Below are 20556 nucleotides of genomic sequence, written 5' to 3'. Positions count from 1 at the left end.
GGTAGAAAGGAATGTAAGTGTTGGTTGTATTTTCTCATATTATCTTTGTCTGGAACATTTGAAGAAAAAATATTATGTTGACCAAAATGTCCCGAAAATCAAGCTGAAGAGTGGCAGCGTTGCATGCATTGAGACTTTCTGCCCCAGTTTGTTCTCTTTTGAGTGTTTTTATGCCATGTGATTTATTAGGCAGTGGTCTCGTTAACTTGCATTGGGGCACTAATTCCTCCTCAGCACGCTCTGCGGTACCTAGTGATAAACGTCAATTGATCTGTCAGAGTAGGAGTTCCCCTCCCACCGAAAGCGAATAAAATGGTACTTGAAGAAAGGCTGCCGCTTGAGCGCTCATCAGAAAGTGAATGGCGGTTGGCTTGGTCTTGCTCCTTTATTCCATTACTAGTGACCCAACCTATTCATTTTTGCTACCTGTGTGCAGTGTTGCTCATGTAGTTTAGAAGTCTCTCCATTCCTCCCTGACCTTGTGATAAAGTAGCAACGTGGAGATTAATCGCAGGAGACCGAAATCTATATTTGCTTTGAGAAGATACCTTGACTTGTGCGCCGTTCTGTTTGTGATCGTTTTTCTAACTTTATTTCCGGTTTCGCTTGCTCGCATACTGAGACGTTAAAGAAGCGCGAGTAGTGCTTGAGTTTTGTTGTTTGTCCGTACTGTTCCTAGGAGATACGATCATATTCATGTTTACTGTGATCAATAACACGCCCTTTATCTCTCGTACTACGTTATCTTCATAGGTACTTCTACCTGACGCGTAACTATACGTAACAGTCAGAAATTCTAGGTTTCGATCTTTCATTATGGATAATTGAATATTTGTAATAGAGCTTCAGTACGACTAGTGACGGTCCCAGAACTTTGTGGTCCGTATCGATTAAGGGTTGAAATCTTTTTGATTTATAGGTATTTGGGTTGCAATTTATAATATATGCTCAGTGGCAGCAATATAACAGAAAACTTCGGCAGGAGTTTGTTTAACCTCTTCCTTGACTGCCTTAGAGATCTTCAGGAAGGATAAGCAGACTTGCCTTTTCGGAATTTCACGAGTTTTGATTGTCAGCGGTTTCATCGGGGATTTCATGAATTGGGCGCAATTCAGAATATTCTAAAGGGCATTTTGAATACCAGGACAGATGAAATGTACAATGGTTCTGTTATGAAACAATTGAAGTAGTTTCCTTATAAATACTGCAACTCAGTTGCTACAACAGGATTTTGTGAAATGAATAAAACAAAGCAGTTCTAGATTGTTGATATTATTAGTTAAGCAGTTGATGGTAAAATTGATGAAATATGCTCGAAAGTGCATCACGGAAACGATCTCAAACAGAAAATAATGGGTTTCATTAAGGCACTGCAGGAGGAATCAGATTCATATCGACAGCCAGCGCAGCATTCGTGAACATAATGGTCTTCGTGAACATAATGGTCTTCGTGAACATAACTAGCCGTTGCCATTTCGTGCTAACAGGCGTGCGTAATTGCTCCCATCATAAATGTCGAAACACGTTTGTGCAATAACTCCACAGTGCATGGCTAATAAGTAATAAATGCACTTTTTATCACAATTGTTTATATTTCCTAGACTTTTTGACCTCCCTCTCATATTTTTACATGCCGAAAAAAATCCCTGTCACTTAGCCGTGAGTACGATTGTGTCATAAATGAATTTTATTCTCTAATATAAAAGATCGTTTAATTCACCCACATTTAGTTATTTAATCTATACCTACCTAAATTCATGTAGCTGCAGTTTTCTTCAATTGAACGTGAACATACATAATTGGGAATTAGGACTATAATAGTACCATAATTCTGGGCAGATCTAGACACCGTTTTACACCACGGTACTCTGAATTATCAGACTTACTTGCCGATTAAATCTCTACTGATTATTCACTTCTGTTATCTAGGCTAAAACAAATCTCTATTTACTTGGTATGCACTGGCCATTAAAAAACCTCACGTTTATAACCTGACCATTGGAAAAAGTCACTCTCATCAGTGCTAGTCAGGTGGTGGGTCTCCCTCTCTCCTCCTTTGAATGCTGTTATTCGCATCAGCGCACGATGCAGGTCACCGTAGCCTTCACGTTGCCAGGGCAGCTTTGAGGGCCCCATGGCGAGTGGGTGCACTGCATGATGTCAGTCTCGTTGCCCTGGCACTTCACCCCGCCCAACTTTATGGCGACATTGAGCTCATTGTTCATCGGCGTCTTCGGTGGCTTCACGGGCGATTTCGCTTGCGCTCGCATCAGTGGCTTCTCGTGGCGGCTGAGCCTGGGGAGGTGGTTTGATATAACATGCCGTGCGGTTGGACAATAAACCATTATGGAAACTTTTATAATTTGATGTATTTTTTGTCCTACTTGGAGCATTTTAAGGCTTTTTACAATGTTTCGTGCCCTCGAGCTGCTTTCAAGTATTATTAAGGGAGGTCTTAGTCGAAGCAGGGTATTGAACAGTCGTGTAGCGTTTTATGCTCCGAAATTTCGTTAGAATTTCTGGAGGTGGATTTGTGTTTTCATTTTGCACAAGTAAAGACCTCAAATCAACATTAAATTTATTTAACTAGTCTATATGCAATTATTAGCCACGTATCGAAGAAACGGGACCAGGTTAGCGAAAAAAATGTTAATGAAGAAGAGTATATGAAGCTTTCAAGTCTTTTTTATCGACGTCTGTGTCTCCTCTCCACCTTAAAGTGAAGTACGGGTATAGATGAATACTCATGGTTTGTACAATTTTTTTAGATGGATTACCAGAATTTGAAACAAGAACCAACACAACCGTGTAGGTTCTTGTTTAAAGCCTTGGCCAGGGGCCACAACCATAAACTAAAATATCTGAGTTGTAAGTAACACATCCACGCGACAACACTTCTTTTCGCTTCGAGTCACCGACATGTGGAACAGCCTCCCTGATTACATCGTTGACGCTCGGAGTATAAACGCGTTCAAGAATGAAGCTTTGGAGAAGTATGTGTTCAGAATTGATATTCCTAGCACCCTACGGGCCTCGCAGAAGTCTAGTAGCTATTTTAAATCAACGTCAGTTTGAAAAGATCTGGTCAAAGGGCAATCTTCAGATCTATGAACAAGTCACGAAATTACAAGAATCAGCGACAGGCCACACCACCACCAGGCCCACCCTTCAGCGCTTAAATAACTATGTTAGGTTATAGAGACAAATTAATAATAGAAAAAATATATATGCACAACACAATACTGGGAGCGCACCTGTTGGCGAGGACGTTGCAGACGACGAGTGCCTCAGTGCTGTTCCAGCTATCGGCGCAGATGCTGCCAAGGTCAAATGAGCCGTTGAGCTTCAGCCCCACAAGCACCTCACCCGTCACCTGCAGCGTGCCGTCTTGCAGCTCCATTTCCGATCGGTGATTCAGCTCGATGTGAGCTGAAATACACAAATATAGTTATATTTCTTTCGCAAATATACACTTTATAAAAATCGTTTTGTCTTCATTCAAGAAGAACGTGGTTATTCAGTGAACGTTGGTAAATAATTTGAAATAATGTATCGTATTTTTATAACAGATTAAAAAAATCTTTAAATTCAACTATTGGTGCAAAATAAGCAACCATTTATCATTAACAGCGTTTGATGAAGCATAATTTACTCACACAAGCGTGATGAGTTATTCGTGCTGTTATGCCAGCCTGCATCCCGGTCAAATGGGCGACCTGCATCTGAGCGATTACGGTTCCCTGCACCCAAGTTAATCTGGCGGTTTGCATCAGGGCGACCTGCATCTGAACGATTACGGTTCTCTGCACCCAAGTTAATCTGGCGGTTTGCATCAGGGCGATTATTGCCACTGCGCAAAGGAGCAAAGTTGAAATTGGACATTGGGCCTCCAGTTCGTGGACCATTGGAATTGAAAAATGACTGCAGGCTGTTTATATCGAATCCTCCACTTCCCCCAGCTGAGCCCCCGGTATTCGATGTTGCTTGAGGAGTCATATTGGGCGATATTTGTGACCCTACATTCCCAAAGATGCTACCTAAGTCTAATCCACCAGATGCTTGGTTTGCAAAAATATTCTTGAGGGCGTCTAGGTTCAGAGAACCATCTGGATTGCTGATCGAATTTGAGATGATGTTCTGAATGGTACTCAAGTCGATGGAGGAGCCAGGGAATATTATTGGACTACCTCCACTGTTGCTGGGACCTGGGAGATTGGGAAACATCATGCCAGATCCACCACTGTTGTCGTTATCGTCGTCGCCGTTTTGATCTCCGTCTCGACTTCCCCCCCTTCCGAAGAATCCTCCTCTACTTGGCCCCTCGCCCCCTCCTATCCCGCGGAATCCTCCTCCTGGTCGACCTCCCCCCATTCCGAAAATTTCATTTCCTACTCCCATATCCTCGTCACTTCCTCCCCTTCCATTCATTCCAAAGGGCTGTGGACCAAACATGACTGGAGGGAGGCGAACAGCGCTCTCCTTGCAGCTACAGACCGCCACTTTAGACCAGGTCATGGCGCCGGTTGCGAAGCAGCGCTCACCGCGAAGCACGTCCTGGTTCTCTGTGATGACAAGATGACAAATTTTTAATGTAATTCGGTACAACTTAAGATTTCATGCCGTATAAGTTTACTTTTTTTGATTCATAATTTATTGCTCATTATTTTGAACATTATAATTATTTCTAGAGACGAGATGTATTAAAGCCCACATATCAGCCTGCCATCACTCCTCTACTCCAGCCCTCTCCTCAGTTACCCCAGAACTCATCCCCCAAAAGCAGTAAACTAAACCTATGAATACACAGCAAAGTAAACTCACCGACTCGCCAGTAGATTGGAACAGATGAAGAACTACTCTCAGAGTTCCCGTCCTCCTGCATCATGTCGAAGGGCGACTCGAAGATTGTCGACACTTCTTGCTGAGTTATTTGGGCTGAGTTCATCGCCTGCGCCACGTCACCTGATAGCCTGCAGAACATCACTCAGAGTTTTGATTATCGGGCTAGCAGTGCGGTGCGTCTGGGAAAAATTTTGCAACCTCGTCGAATTTTCTAGGAACTGAAAGGAACTTTTTATGTAGACTTACGAGTAAAACAAACCCAATATACAAGAAAATGTTTCGTAGATACTATCATAAAATTGTCTAGTTCGTATTTATTCTCATGCCCGTGAGACTTGACTTCCTTCATATCGTCTAGCTTTTTATTAAAGTATCGATGTTCGTTATTAAGCACCTAATAATCTAATGCGATCGGGTTGAGTGATCGGAACAGACCTCATGCATCGCTCATCCAGAGTTGGCTCAGTTCCGAGCTTGCCGCTGAGGAGTGACCTCATCTTCGTCCGGTCGTTCTTCATCATCTCCATCATCTGCGTCGAACAAATTACGTACAAAATAATTGGGGTAGCCTATTGGTATGTGTGTTTCAAAATATACCATTTCATCAACTTCTACATGCGCTACCTTAAGACTTTTAGAGGATACTGTTAATAGAGGATTACCGTTTACATCCTAAATAAACTTATCCCTGGAAGACCATTCCTGATTTCCATCTTCTAAAAAACCAGAGCCTTATTTCAGTAGCCAAATCAGTAAGTGCTGCATAAAATTCCCACATTATTATATCTTATTTAGCATCTGTTCTGTATTTCGCGCATCCTGACGCAGTTTGAACTCACCCTGGATTTACAGTCGCGCATCCTGACGCTATTTGCACTCACCCTAGACTTGATGTCGTGCATTCTTGCCAGATAGGGCTTGGAGGCGTCCATGTACTGGAGGCTAAGATCTAGAAGCTCCAAACTCTCGGAGTCGCCTGCCAGAGCATTGCGTGCAAGCTGGCACGTTGTAAAGAATATGTTAACGGATGATTTAGGAAGGACAATTTTATAGAATAATATCGTCATTTAGTGAACTTTACTAAGGGCTCTCATAGCACGTCACATCCTGGAACGTCAAATGCCGACGTTTTCTAATCATATTTAAAAAACACGCAATGCAAATGCAATTGGAATAACAATTACTAGACTGCGTCCAAGAGAAACATAATATAGCAGAAAAATAACTTCTACCCTCGCAGGCTCCCTGACGCAGTAAGTTCAAATTAATTTTTTATAAAATTACGTCCTCTCAAAATGTACAGCCAGCTAAACCAAGCAAAAGATGTTTTAGTCTGTTAAAAAATCGTTGTAACTTGCCTGCGACGCATTATTCCTCCAATAATCGAAGATTTTTTGTAGTTTATCGACGCCCTTCAACTTTTTCGCATCCTTATAGACTCCAAACGTCCTGTAGAAACCGACAAAAAAAAATTATTTGTAAATTTTATAAAGTGCACGATTGTGAATTATTGGTTTATGTTTCATACATCAGCAATGGTCATTTTGGTCCACACTCCAAAAAGAACACTTTAAGAAAAGAAATTACCATAAAACATCTCATTAATATAAACATTCTATCGACACAACGATGCTTAGATTTAAATTGACTTCGGTGCTTACAGATTTGATAGCCTTGAGTTATTTTGCAGAGCCTTGAACCACGGCTTGTTGACTCGTGGGGGTCCTTGCATGAGCACCATCGTGATGGCACTCTTGAGACTCTGCCGCAATGTCACAGGGAGGAAGGTGAAGCCTTTCATATTATCTGGCTCCGAATTTACGAGCTGCATGAACATCATCGATATGACCTTCTTCATTTCGAGCATCTCCTTCATCTTGGCACTGCAGTGGAAGTTTCTGCCACCTCCACGACCACCTCCGTGTCTTCCGGGTCGAGGGAACATGCTGCTCTGTGATGACCGCTTCAGCTGCATAGTCCGACGAGTGCCATTCCTGAAAGTAAATACAATTTTGCCAAACTGCTATCAACATGTCCAATAAAACGAAAGAAAGAATCCTGCAGTGGTTTGAGATAAATTTTAGTAAATAGCAAATGTAACTAAACAAATAATAAGTGTCTATCCTGAATAATTTAAATTAAAGGTGAACACAGAAGTTTCGTCTCAGCTAGGGGAAGAACTCAAAAACAAGTTACAGGGAATGTTTTGGATATAATTGCAACTTAATATGGTATGATATTCGTACGGATCGCTCCTGGTTTGACGATTTCTTTGTCATTAAGTATGTCAACTGAGACCTGATTGACGCTCACCATTAAAGTGTATCGCCGTTGCTTGATCCCTTACCTCTTTTCATTTTGCTGGACACTGTTATGAATATTGTTGTTGAATCCTGGCATTGAAGCTACATTTGTTCTCATGATGTCTTGAAACAACGTCAGAAAATCGTCTTGAGCTGCGGCTGTTTCGTTGTCATCTCCCGCAGATCCAATTAGACGTGTCAGCGCATCTAAGATATCTTCACCGGAATCCAAGTCATCGTCATCGAATCGACCAGGAGATGATTTTCGGGATCCTCTTTCTCGTCGGTTGCCACTCGAAGAACGTTCATTCGACGAATCTGTATCGGTCCCGTTCCTTCTACGTCGATCGCCTGAACGATCTTTTGACAGTCGTGATCTATAAATAGAATTTCCGAAAGCCTGTATGGGAAAGACCAAAATAATCGAGATGTGGTTTGCGATATACCAGAAAATTTTGTTTAACATTATTTCCGAGAATTGATGGTTCAAGTATCGTGTCATTCTCCGTAGTAATAACTGTGTCAATCCGACCAGTCTAACTCTTTCAGAATGAATTGAACGCAATGCACAAACATGGCATAATAGCCAATAATACATACAGCATATACCTAACATGCAACGAAATACACTAAAGTTGAGTAACAAAACAACAGATTACAAATATGTGGAATAATATGTACCCGGTCATCGTTATCATTCTCCCAAGAATTTGTTTCCTCTACTGAGTTGTGGTCTTCCGTAGAGTTGCGGTCTTCCGTAGAGTTGTGGTCTTCCACAGAATTTACATCCTCGATGGAAGCGTCTCTTCTGAATCTTCTCGTACCTGAATTCAGTACAGAATCATGTTCGCTACCTTTATCGTTAATTTTGAGCTATTTCCATTCACTGCGCATACAATACAGAAATACTTTAATTTGTGTATATGTTCTCAGCTGAATATAGAATTTGTTGCTTACTGTGTTGCTTTTGCGAAATAGTGTTGCTTTTCTTACGAAAGCCTTGTAACTTGCTTGTTGAATTATCCTCACCGCAGTTACTTCACTACTTGTTCGATCTCAGAGATTCATTCTCATCCAAATGCGTGTTTAATTTCGCTCATTGTGATTTGAACTGCGACCGATAAAAGTGTATGTTTTTGGCTGATATAACTTGCCAAAAAGCACGTACTTCGCTGCTTTCACTTCACAACCAGTGTCGAGATGGGCAAATGGCATAATTCGGTTACAGAGTTTTCAAAAAATTATTCACTAAGAATGAATTTCATAAGTGAATATAATTTCACGTGAATTTCATAAGTCAAAGACTTAACGGCAAAATACGTACAATTTGCTTCATCCGATTTGTCCCGACAGTCGGTGAAGCCGTCGCACTTTATCTTGATCAAGTCTATTCGTGTTCCGTCCTTGCAGATGAAACTCCCGTCGGACTGCTCTCCCCAGCTCTGTGGGCCGATGCTGAGAAGGTACCAAACAGAATTAAATAATTAAAAGGTAAAGATTTATGTTGTTTGCCATTTATATTATTCGTGCAAATTATGAGTAGATAAATTGTTGTGTTTTCATGTAACAACAAGTTGAGTTTGTGGAACAAAAATAGTTGCCCAAGTAAAATTCTAGGGACCGTTACCTTGATGCTGAAAATACAGCATTGTTTCCGATGTTGTTGGTCACGCTGTTGGAGGTCATGGGCGGGAGACTCGTGCGCCTATCTCCGCTCTCGAAGGGGGTTGTGTTCTGAGGGGGCCGCGAATTGTCGAAATTCGGAGGTCGAGAGGATCCTGCCCCGTCCGTAGGTCTCACGTTCCCTCCTGAGCCCTCCGGACCTCGCCGAACAGCGCTCGTGCTCATTCCGCCTTGTGGACCTCCCATCCCTCCGAACATGCCACTCATTCCGCCTTGTGAGCCACCCATTCCTCCGAACATATCACCCATTCCACCCATTCCGCCTTGTGGACCACCCATTCCTCCGAACATGCCATTCATTCCGCCTTGTGAGCTACCCATTCCTCCGAACATGCCACTCATTCCGTCTTGTGAGCCACCCATTCCTCCGAACATATCACCCATTCCACCCATTCCGCTTTGTGGACCACCCATTCCTCCGAACATGCCACTCATTCCGCCTTGTGAACCTTTCATTCCGTCTTGAGGACCTCCCATTCCTCCAAACATGTTACCAATTCCACCATGAGGACCACCCATTCCTCCGAACGCACCACCCATTCCCCCCTTTGGTCCCTTACGCCCTCCATGCATGTGGTGCATGAGGTAGGACTTCATTTTGAAGGACAAGATCTGCATCACAAAGGCTCGGGATTTAGGGTCCCCCTCAAGGGCCGTCTTCAGCACTTCTTCTGCGGCAGCCGCAATGGCCATGCTGATGTTGTGCTGGGCTCCAGCCACGCTCCCCTGCGGAACTCATCAGTGATAGATCTCACATGCACGACGAGGAGCTGGGGAGTTTATTCTTCCATATCAATGGTCTATAATAGGGGGAATNGCCCCTACACTCACATGTTCGAACTGTCGCCGTAGTAGTATGGTATGGTGCCCCTACATTACATGTTCGAAATGTCGCCGAAGTAGTACGGGATGGTGCCCCCACACTCACATGTTCGAACTGTCGCCGTAGTAGTATGGTATGGTGCCCCTACACTTACATGTTCGAAATGTCGCCGAAGTAGAACGGGATGGTGCCCCCACACTCACATGTTCGAACTGTCGCCGTAGTAGTATGGTATGGTGCCCCTACACTTACATGTTCGAAATGTCGCCGAAGTAGAACGGGATGGTGCCCCCACACTCACATGTTCGAACTGTCGCCGTAGTAGTATGGTATGGTGCCCCTACACTTACATGTTCGAAATGTCGCCGAAGTAGAACGGGATGGTGCCCCCACACTCACATGTTCGAACTGTCGCCGTAGTAGTATGGTATGGTGCCCCTACACTTACATGTTCGAAATGTCGCCGAAGTAGAACGGGATGGAGCCCCTACACTCACATGTTCGAACTGTCGCCGTAGTAGTATGGTATGGTGCCCCTACACTTACATGTTCGAAATGTCGCCGAAGTAGTACGGGATGGTGCCCCCACACTCACATGTTCGAACTGTCGCCGTAGTAGTACGGGATGGTGCCTTCACCAGCGACAATCACTTTCACCTCAGGCGCGTCTAGAGGCATTCGCGGCTTCAGGTCTGATGCACCGGAGTTGACCAGCTTCAACACGACCTCTGAGAAGGAAAGCCGGGATCCCAATTTTGTTCCAAACAAAATATCAAATCTAGCTTGCCAGCAGCTTAAATATCAATTAAAGGTCTTAACATTCCACAGAAATCATTCCACAGTAAAAATTCATTTCTTAGTTTACTGCAAACAATTCTCTTCGCACATAAAATTTCAAGTAAAGCCTAAAGGTAACGCAACTAATTTCACAGTTCCTCATGCATTCTATTACTCACTAGTGTCGATAGTTTGGCCTGGTCGGATGACGATGCTGAGTGGGCCATTGCTGGGAAACTGCCACTGCAGGTCCACAGCTTTTAGATGAAACGAAACAAAATTCAATATGTATAAACCATCTTCTGTCAGGGTATCTTTTCTGGTGAGGCTTTAATGCTAACCCTTTGAATTCAAGAAATTTATCCATGTACAAGCTGCTGAGCAGCCAGTGTTAGGACAATTATGAATGTCGGACCGTGAGATTAATCACTTTCTAAAACCACGGAAGATGGCGCCATAAACTAAAACATATCTTAATTAAATTTGCATATTCATACCCGCAATTTGCCCGGATCAATACTGACCTTCATCCTTGCATGGTATTAATCCCGAAACGACCTCCTGGTCGAGGCTGGAGCCGTTGCTGAGGACCACCACGAGGTATGCAGTGCCGCACAACTGTCGCATCATCGCGGGAATTTGGTCAAACGTTATGTACTACATCGCATTTGCATCGTATAATCCAGTATTGGAAGTAATCAGGAAAACACTTATTCAATAAAATTACTATTATTAAAGACGGCTAATTAATGTTGATAATTAGTTTCAGTCAGTATTCCATATATTTTCAGCACAATATTTAATGATTAGTGTCAGAGACCAACTCACCGTAGAGGCGGGCAAGGCTCCCGTCAACGGAAATTCTTTAACTTGTCCAGCGCTCGGCAAATCTATTAAAGAAAGAATTTTGAACTTAATATGATTCTTAATGCCTCACTTCAGGTGCTTATTTTCCCGAAAAAATATCAGTTTATGTCTGTAATTCGACTGTACTCTTATCTATCCTCGATGCTTAACCTTTGCTCTGAACATATCACAAATTTAATTCTAAAGCCTCCGAACAGCCTCCCGTTTGAGGTGAGAATTATTTCTTCAATTATTTGGTAATATATTTTTTTCTCCTTTACTGGGTATTTCTATTGCTTCTACTGCAGAAATTTATGATTTATCAATCATTATTACATAATATATATGTTATCTCTAAAATCCAATTATTTCTGTCTTTCAATCATTACTAAGTTTTCAGCTAGCTCTATTTTTAATAGACGACCAATAATAGGACCCTCATATATAATATGTCATTATAGTCCCACCGGTCGCTGCAAGAGTGACGGTGGCGAGGGCACTGGCGCTAGTCTCCGAGGGCAGCACGAAGGGCGTTAGGGGCTTGAAGACCTTGAGGGTGTAGGACCCTGTGGTGACGTTGGTCGTGCCCTGCAGCTGAGCCTTTAGGGAGCCTCCGCACGCCGTCGCCAGGTCTGTGGCCGTGAAGTTCACGACTCCAGACGCGCAGACGACATCGCTGAGGAGAGGGCAGTGTTCGGGTGAACGATAACATTGTGTAACCTAATTAACATTTCTTAGCATGCATAGTTTGTTAAAAATACAACAGAAATTGCTGGATCATAGAGAGAAAAATAAATGTCTTCGTTTATCTTTGTTATGCTGATAGCATTAAATGGAATAATTATTTGGGCAGTTGGGACAATAGCTGAAGAGCTTGTATTGTACTAAAATTTTGACGTTGATTCAATATTCCCAATAGTAGTAAAATTGGATAATCATTAAATGCTATTAATTGTATTAAATATTATAGTACATTGGTAGGTGTAAGATTACAAATTATATTAATTATGCTCACATGAGCTTGACTTGCGCCGAGGCTGTGGCTACCCACGCGACGACCAGCAGACACAGGATCGCTGCCCTGCCTGCAGGAGCACTCATGCCAGCTGCCTGCTGTATACACAATATTTATTGTTGAAACTTTGTTTATTGTGTTTATTGTTCATCATAATGGTAAATAAAAAGATATTGCGACGAAAATATCTTATTTTACAATTAATTCATTTATCATAATTCATTTTCTTCCATTTTTATAAATGTTTACGTCTCTATTCATTTAGGTATAAAAAGATCGCAACTAGGATCCTGCATAAATAATGCTGATTAGAAGCAACTGTCATGTGAAAACACACATTTCATGATTTTGAATTATTTTCCGTCAGTTAACTTATAACAAACTAAGTCTAAATCTTCCATAAGAATATTTAAGCCTTTCAGCTGCTGGGATCCCAAGACGCAGGAATCGAAGCAAGCTTAATCAATTCGATATCAAACAAACAAACAAACGCCTTCGTTCGGACACGTTCTCCAGCCTGGTCGATGATCATCGACTTCATGCCTACAAACATTCTGGCACATCGTCACAACAAACACAAGCGCAACTGAATTTTTCACGAGGTTTATTTACATGTTTGTGACGTTAATTAATCATGGTCTTTATTTCATAACAATTATTCAAGGATTAATATGAAATGCGTTGTAAAATCAGACACTTGAACAGTGTACACTACAACATCGATCCATTTGTGTCTTGGAAACCATGACTCTGTTTTAATCTTATCGCCCAACCTTGCAGATAGATTTCCTGGAAAAATTGCTACGTGTTGTGCATTCTTTTGGAAATCGTTAGCAAACAATTGGCGTTGCCAAGCACCGATGATTCCGACATCAATTTACTGATCGAAGTTTCGACGTCATCAGGAGACAAAGAAATAATTTATTCAAGATCTCACACGCTCTTAACGACCTCTTGTTAAAGCTTGACAATTACTGCCCGAAGTGCGAGGTGAACAGCTTCAACTAAAGCAGTCTTAGGCTTTACTTGTTCTGTTATACATCTCAATGTCAAAGCCGTTCATCAGTTCGTGGCACAGGTCGATGAATCGACACTTTCTTTCTGGTCCCTAAATGCCCGCGCTGGATGCCGGCAAACACGAAGAAAAAGTCAGGGAATTCAGCCTCTAATTCTTGTGGCACTTAATTACAGCGATGGTCTTCCAGACGTCATCATATGCGACAAAATATATTAAACTCGTCTTAAATTCTAACCGATTAATGCATTTCAATCGGATGTTCCAAATTACATTAAACTATCACTCTTGGATTTTATTAAATGAAGAATAATGAATAATACAACTCATCTTAAATTTAAAACCGATAATCGCATTTCAAGGTCATGTTTCAAACTAATTTTCATAAACTGCATCTATAATTAAGGTGGTGTTCAGAAACTACTTTATCAGAATAGGCTTAATCAGAATTATTCACGTTCAAGTTAAGTATTTATTGTGTTGCCCAAGTGCGAGGTTCACTATTAACGGCCAGCCTACGAAGGCGACGTACGTGTTTCTCCTTGCGTTCCTCGTCGCCCCTGGTGACGTGCAACTAACACTCAGCGACGTCAAGGAGACGAGCGTCTTTGTTCTTAGAACTGCCCCACCTGGAGCCTCGTCTCTACACTCAAAGAAATGCATTACACTTTGTCCGAATAACTATTTGTTATTTACCCTTACATTGGTCAAATTGTTCTTTTTTTGCTTGGGAAATGGGCGTATCATGCAGGGCTACGACCGCTTTCTGCTAATGATATGGATATAAAAATGTCACTTTTTAGATAATATGACCCATTTGTTTTTTTAATGTGTATGGAATCAAGCGCAGTGTAGGGCTGCAGATATTATTTGTATGCAGAAATTACTTTAAATTCATTTTAGCCCTTAAGATCTTAATTTAACGATCATTCAAGATCCTATCTTCGATGAACAGAACTTGATACTGGAAGGCGACGTGAACCTCAGTGAGAAGTTTCTGGCATTGACCTTTACGTGTGGCAGTACAAATGGTGATGCCAGCTACATGCGATGTTCTGCACTGAACGCGATGTTCTGCTCTGAACGCGATGTTCTGCACTAAACGCGATGTTCTGCACTGAACGCGATGTTCTCTGCACTGAACGCGATGTTCTGCTCTGAACGCGATGTTCTGCACTAAACGCGATGTTCTGCACTGAACGCGATGTTCTGCTCTGAACGCGATGTTTTGCACTGAACGCGATGTTTTGCACTGAACGCGATGTTTTGCACTGAACGCGATGTTTTGCACTGAACGCGATGTTTTGCACTGAACGCGATGTTCTGCACTGAACGCGATGTTCTGCACTGAACGTGATGTTTTGCTCTGAACGCGATGTTCTGCACCGAACGCGATGTTCTGCACTGAACGCGATGTTTTGCTCTGAACGCGATGTTCTGCACTGAACGCGATGTTCTGCACTGAACGCGATGTTTCGCACTGAACGCGATGTTTCGCACTGAACGCGATGTTTTGCCCTGAACGCGACGCAAGGTTACTGTACGCGATGTTTTGCTACTGTTCACGATGCTTTGCTACTGAATGCGATGTTCTGCACTGAATGCGACGCTTGGTTGCTGAACGTGATGTTTTATTAACACATTAACGTGATGTTTTTTTGATGTAAACAAACGGGATGTTGTGCAACTGAACGCGAGGTTTTGCTACTGAAATTAACGTTGAGCTGCTGAACGCGATGTCCAGGTACTGAACACGTATTTTGCTACTGCAACTAGCACGAAAAGTGCAGCTCTGAACAAAGACCCAAAGGGCACTATGCCGCAAACGAGCAAGCATTATTATTGTCTACCATTTCTTCAGATTTTCTCATGGAACGAAGAACTTAGGCTCATTGAAACTACCGAAAACTTTCAATTAAATTCAGGAAAAGTTTCAGAAAGGAAAATGAAATCGAATTTAATTAAATCCAAATGCATTCATCTCCTTTGCAATTTAAAACAAAATATGACCTACAATGGTTACAACATTTGGGGCGTTAATCGAATGCAGAGTGAATCTACGGATGTAGAGCGAAGTATTTGACTACTTCTTAAATCCTCGTCCTGGTATTAAATACCAGGAATCATAGTCCTGGAATTTAGTAAATACTTCTTAAATCCTAGTCCTTGTATTAAAATTATTCAATGCACATTATAATGAATATTAGTGGAGGTTTGGATGTTTGTTTGGCTCAGCTAAACAAACGCGTATCCGCATAACCTGATTTTGTCGAGTTCCTGAATCTAGTCAATAGTTATTTTTTAATAACTATTGTTATTAAATTGTTGTTATTTATTAATAAAAATTGTTATTATTTTTTGAGTGAAGAAATTTCGAGTTATAACGAAACAGGAGGAAGAAAAGTTAAAATACAAAATTCAATTTTTTTCCTATTGAATTAATAGATTTTACCTATGTTATGAAACAAAAAATTTGAATTTCCTTCAATCTCCGGAAAGGTTGTTAACTGTAGCTTTACGTTAAATATTTTTTAACTATTTCCTCCTTCTAACTATCATGGCTTACATCTGAACATTAGGAAATTTAGGAAATTTGATGTAACAGTTTATAAAATATCAGAAATTATCTATCATGTGCAACGGCAGATTAATCAACAAATTATAATTATCATCTCCATTAACCAACCTTATTTAGTAAAGCAAGGAGAAAACGAATTAGTGTACCTGTTTGCCACTCTCATAGCATTTTTGGAAATTTCCAACTTCTGTCTGCAGGCATAGTTAATGACTAACAATAGTTTTCGGAAAATGAATTAGAAAAATCAATTCTAGTAAATTAGTTGACATTTATTATAATATCGTATATTGAGCATAAATCAAACTTACCTTTACAACCTCCTCGACTAACGGCAGTTTCAAAATATCCCTAGAAAATTAAAAAAATATATTTTTTGAGTTTTCTACCGAACAAGTGTTTTACCGTTATACTTTATTTTATTAATTTGTACTAAAAAATTAAAAATGCGTTTTTTATTATTTTTAGGGTACAATTGCGTTCGATCGACCAGCCTAGAATGAAGAACAACACAGCGTGACGATCGGCCTGGCAATGACCGTGAGGTCGCTCCCGCTGCACTTAAGTAGACATACCGACGGCCGTATCCATGATACAAGACCGAGTGTTTATATCAACGTCGCTTCTAGAATGTGCACAAAAAATATCTGTTGGAATTCAATGTATCCACAATATCGATTAATGAGATGCACAACGTAGCATAATTTTAACATTTAATATCAGTAAAATTAACATTATTGAGAAAATGCACTCGGTAATGCCATATCATGCTCGTTTATACATTTAAATTTTTCATATAGAAATCTAGCTCGGAATACTCATGTGTCCATCAAACTAATTCCAAATTAGTTACCAAGATTTGCGAGATAACGACCATTTCCACAAAAAGTGTCCCAATGCTAAATTACCTTTAAAATTCAGACTATTTTGGAACTTGGCATAACGTTTCTTTTGAAGCAGTTATTATATTCCTGTGGTAACTGTCACTCATGGAGATATTTTACTTGTTTGTACGAATAAAATGCAAACTATGAACCCATCTAAGAACAATTCATGAGTCAAGCACCAGTGATCACTCAAAAAATTCGGAGGCCTAAGCAGGGCAGCGGCTCAGCTCGATTCTGGGAGCTCTTGTGATTGTCAAGAACAAAGGAAATTCCAGCAGCGATTGCCTATTACCTTTTGCTGGATTTATTCGCGATACTTTAACAAATAAAATTTTGGGAAATTCTTTATGCATTGATGTGTTATTGTTCTTTTTAATGCATGACGGAGTAAGGCGACTTTCTTAGTATATTTCTTATTTAAATCTCTCCACCAAGCGAATATTCTAGATCTTAATTTCATAGCGTGTATTAAGAGAGTGATTTCAAGTTTAATTAAAGAAGTATTTTTCATCGATCGTTCGTTTGAATCATTTAGTCGCGATTTATTAGTAACTCCATGAAAGAGCAATTGATACGAAGATTGTCTTAAAGTAGAGCAATTGATACGAAGATTGTCTTAGATAATTTTATAAGTCATTAACTAACAAGACTCTTTCTTTCAAGAAAAAACTTGTCTGGATTTGTCTTGACCGGTGTCTTTCAGAAAATCCTCGATCCACTTTCAAAAATTTTTATCTCAGAAAATGCTTGATTAATGTTTAATTCTTCATTTAATATTTTAATCGGTTCATTTGGCGTTAAGTTACATGTACCGGGGCAGTGGCTGTAGAGGGAGGTCGAGGTGCGAACTTCGAGCTAACTTTTCCTGGTGACTCATATCTCTCAAGCACTCATATGAGGCACATGCACTCATATGAGGCGATGAATTCACAGGAGGCCATGCACTCATATGAGGCAACGTACTCATATGAGGCCAGTCACTCATAAGATGCCCAGCAGTCCAGATACACAAATATGTATCAAATATACGCCATTTGTGAAAATTGCACATATTATTAACTAATCAAATGAACGACGACATTCATTTATTTGATCGTTAAAACTTTATTTTCCTATCGACAGATTGCGCCCGAAAAGATGACTACGAGCCCTAAGTAAAAAAGCTATTTTGCCTTTCAATTGAAGCTATTATACACTGTTATTCAATTAGATGTTATGTTAACACATCTAATATAGCAAGAAAAGTAACTATACTTTTGACTTTCTGGTTTAGCTATTAAACATTGTTATTGAATAAAAGGATATGTTAACGTATCTAATATTACAAGGGCAGCAATATACCGGGTAGAGCGTATTGATGAGTACAGCTCCAGCGGGCGTGGAGAGGCAGGGTCGCTAGCGCTGCCAAGGCCGTCAACAGAGCGCCTGTGTTTACTGGTCACCATAGCGGCAAGAGTAACATAAGTAACAGCAATAAGGCAGTAACATAAGTAACTGCTCTAAGGCAGTAACATAAGTAACTGCTCTAAGGCAGTAACATAAGTGGCAGCAATAAGGTAGTAACATAAGTAACAGCACTAAAACAGTAACATAAGTAACAGCACTAAGGCAGTAACATAAGTAATAACTCTAAAATCCACACCTGCAATAATGTGAGAAATATCCTATCATTAATTTGGGCAAAACAAGACTTGTCTGAGTAAAGCTATATAGTCAACATTTCCACCATTCAAGGCTTTTCCGAGTTGATAACACTTTCTGAACTCCCAAAACTTATTCCGATAATCCAAAACAAAAGTTAGTACTTAATTTATCTGTACATAAAGTTGTTGGAAAAAGTTTCGTGGGAACGACATCTCTGCATGACGACTAGCAATCATGCTTTCTAATTACTCACACAGCTAGGTTCTTTCTACTTCGAAATCCTCGTATAAAATTCCAAGTGTTTTTTACGATTTTCTAAAGCTCAACAGATAATTGTCATTCTATTCGATAGCTTAAAAATCCAAGTCATACATTGGTATGCTGGCTATCAAGTATTGAAACTTCATGAAACTTCATGAAATAGCTACGTCGACTGACAGATTCATGATAAAATTATGCTAGGGCTACGTCTACTGACTAATCCAAGAAAAATTTGGATAATGGCCATGTCGATTTACTAATTCATCGAAAAATTATATAATGGCCATGTCGACTTACTATAGTGCATCGAAAAATTGTGTAAGGGCCATGTCGACTTACTAATTCAGCGAAAAATTGTCTAATGGTCATGTCGACTTACTAATTTATTGAAAAATTGTGTAATGATTATGTCGACTTATTAATTCATCGAAAAATTGTGTAATGGCCATGCCGACTGACTAATTTATGAAGAATACTTCAAGTCAACTTACTGCAAAAAGGAACTTGATAGGCGGTGTAGACGCGGTAATTCTTTTCAAAGACCTGAACGGTCGATGTAAAATGTGTAAAAATATCAAGTATTAAGCCGTTGACGACTTAGTCTCTGTTTATTTCATACGATCTCAAATACAAAGACAAACGAAAATCAAACAAAGGCATGACATCGACATAGCACAGTATATATTGCAGCGTCTATACAGTATATTGCAATCAATGCAATGAATCAATGCGGAAGACATAAACTAATGCATGGAGGCCACCTAATCTGATTGATGTGGTCGCATGACAGCTGTTGATGATTGGGTGACAGCTGTTGATGATTGGGTGACAGCTGTTGATGATTGGGTGACAGCTGTTGATGATTGTGTGACAGCTTTTGATGATTGGGCGACAGCTGTTGATGATTGGGTGACAGCTGTTGATGATTGGGTGACAGCTTTTGATGATTTAGTGGCAGCTGTTGATGATTGGGTGACAGCTGTTGATGATTGGATGACAGCTTTTGATGATTGGGTGGCAGCTGTTGATGATTGGGTGACAGCTGTTGATGATTGGGTGCATGACAGCTGTTGATGATTGGTGGCAGTTGTGATGAAATTTATCACTGATATTGGAAAAAAGACTCCGATGCATTCGGAGCTCGTGATTCTACTATAAATTGCTATTTATCACTTGCTTTCAGTATCAAGAATTGTAAATTTAAACTTTCTTGGTAAATTACTAAAAAAAATCACAAATTATGATTTTTAGATCCAAGCATGGGGACTTCACCTTTCAAAATCGCGGGGGACTTCACCTTTCAAATTCATACACCTTTCGCTCGTGAAGGCCAACAAAGAAAGAGGTCAGGAAAGTTAATTGAATATTCAAGTGTTAATTGCTCCGCAGTCCCGGTAGTGCGAGAAGCCATGACTACCATAGAGTACACAAGTGCTCAAGCCTGTGCAGTGCATTCATTTCACATAATTACATGCTTAAATATTTCTTCAGAAATTACAGTTGGTTCGATTCTCTAGAACTTACCAAGTATTGTTCTGCAGAACCTTGAGCAGCAATATGTCTAATGCAAATCGGATTGATTAAAGTCGGCGTTCTGAAAACTTGTGATAATAACTTTAAATTCTGTGCTTCAATTTTTGTTATCGTTCATATTCATTTACAAAAACGAATGTCAGAATATTCATACACTTTTATATATACCAGGCCAAGGTTACAGAGTACATATAAACAGAAGTATTGCAGATATTACATAACAGAATAACAGAATTACATATAAAATAATAATTATTATTTATTATTTAAAGTCGCCAAATATATATACAAAACTTTATAGATGAAGAAATTCATAATTATTCAAGTATCAAACATCGATGTTTCACTTGTT

The 20556-nt window shown here is 40.3% G+C and overlaps 2 protein-coding genes across 2 annotated transcripts; both read right to left on the bottom strand.

Annotated features, from left to right (window-relative positions):
* Positions 1 to 1252: 1252 nt before the first annotated feature.
* Positions 1253 to 9573, bottom strand: LOC108676475. The gene is made up of 12 exons (XM_018164557.1): positions 8773 to 9573; positions 8470 to 8600; positions 7827 to 7969; positions 7190 to 7545; positions 6504 to 6836; positions 6201 to 6291; positions 5724 to 5840; positions 5278 to 5372; positions 4822 to 4970; positions 3657 to 4562; positions 3255 to 3429; positions 1253 to 2295 (listed from the first exon to the last, which is right to left on the bottom strand). Exons 1-12 carry the CDS (start codon positions 9519 to 9521, stop codon positions 2076 to 2078), a joined length of 3465 nt encoding a protein of 1154 aa, XP_018020046.1. The 5' UTR covers positions 9522 to 9573; the 3' UTR covers positions 1253 to 2075.
* Positions 9574 to 10242: 669 nt separating this feature from the next.
* Positions 10243 to 16442, bottom strand: LOC108676462. Its single transcript, XM_018164537.1, has 7 exons — positions 16191 to 16442; positions 12290 to 12387; positions 11742 to 11950; positions 11257 to 11318; positions 10953 to 11046; positions 10608 to 10685; positions 10243 to 10379 (listed from the first exon to the last, which is right to left on the bottom strand). The coding sequence occupies exons 2-7, from the start codon at positions 12373 to 12375 to the stop codon at positions 10243 to 10245; spliced, it is 666 nt and encodes a 221-aa protein (XP_018020026.1). The 5' UTR covers positions 12376 to 12387; positions 16191 to 16442.
* Positions 16443 to 20556: the final 4114 nt, after the last annotated feature.

The sequence above is a fragment of the Hyalella azteca genome, unplaced genomic scaffold, assembly GCF_000764305.2.
Source record: "Hyalella azteca isolate HAZT.00-mixed unplaced genomic scaffold, Hazt_2.0.2 contig13059, whole genome shotgun sequence".
Lineage (NCBI taxonomy): Eukaryota > Metazoa > Arthropoda > Malacostraca > Amphipoda > Hyalellidae > Hyalella > Hyalella azteca.
This window is presented reverse-complemented; position numbering and strand designations above follow the sequence as displayed.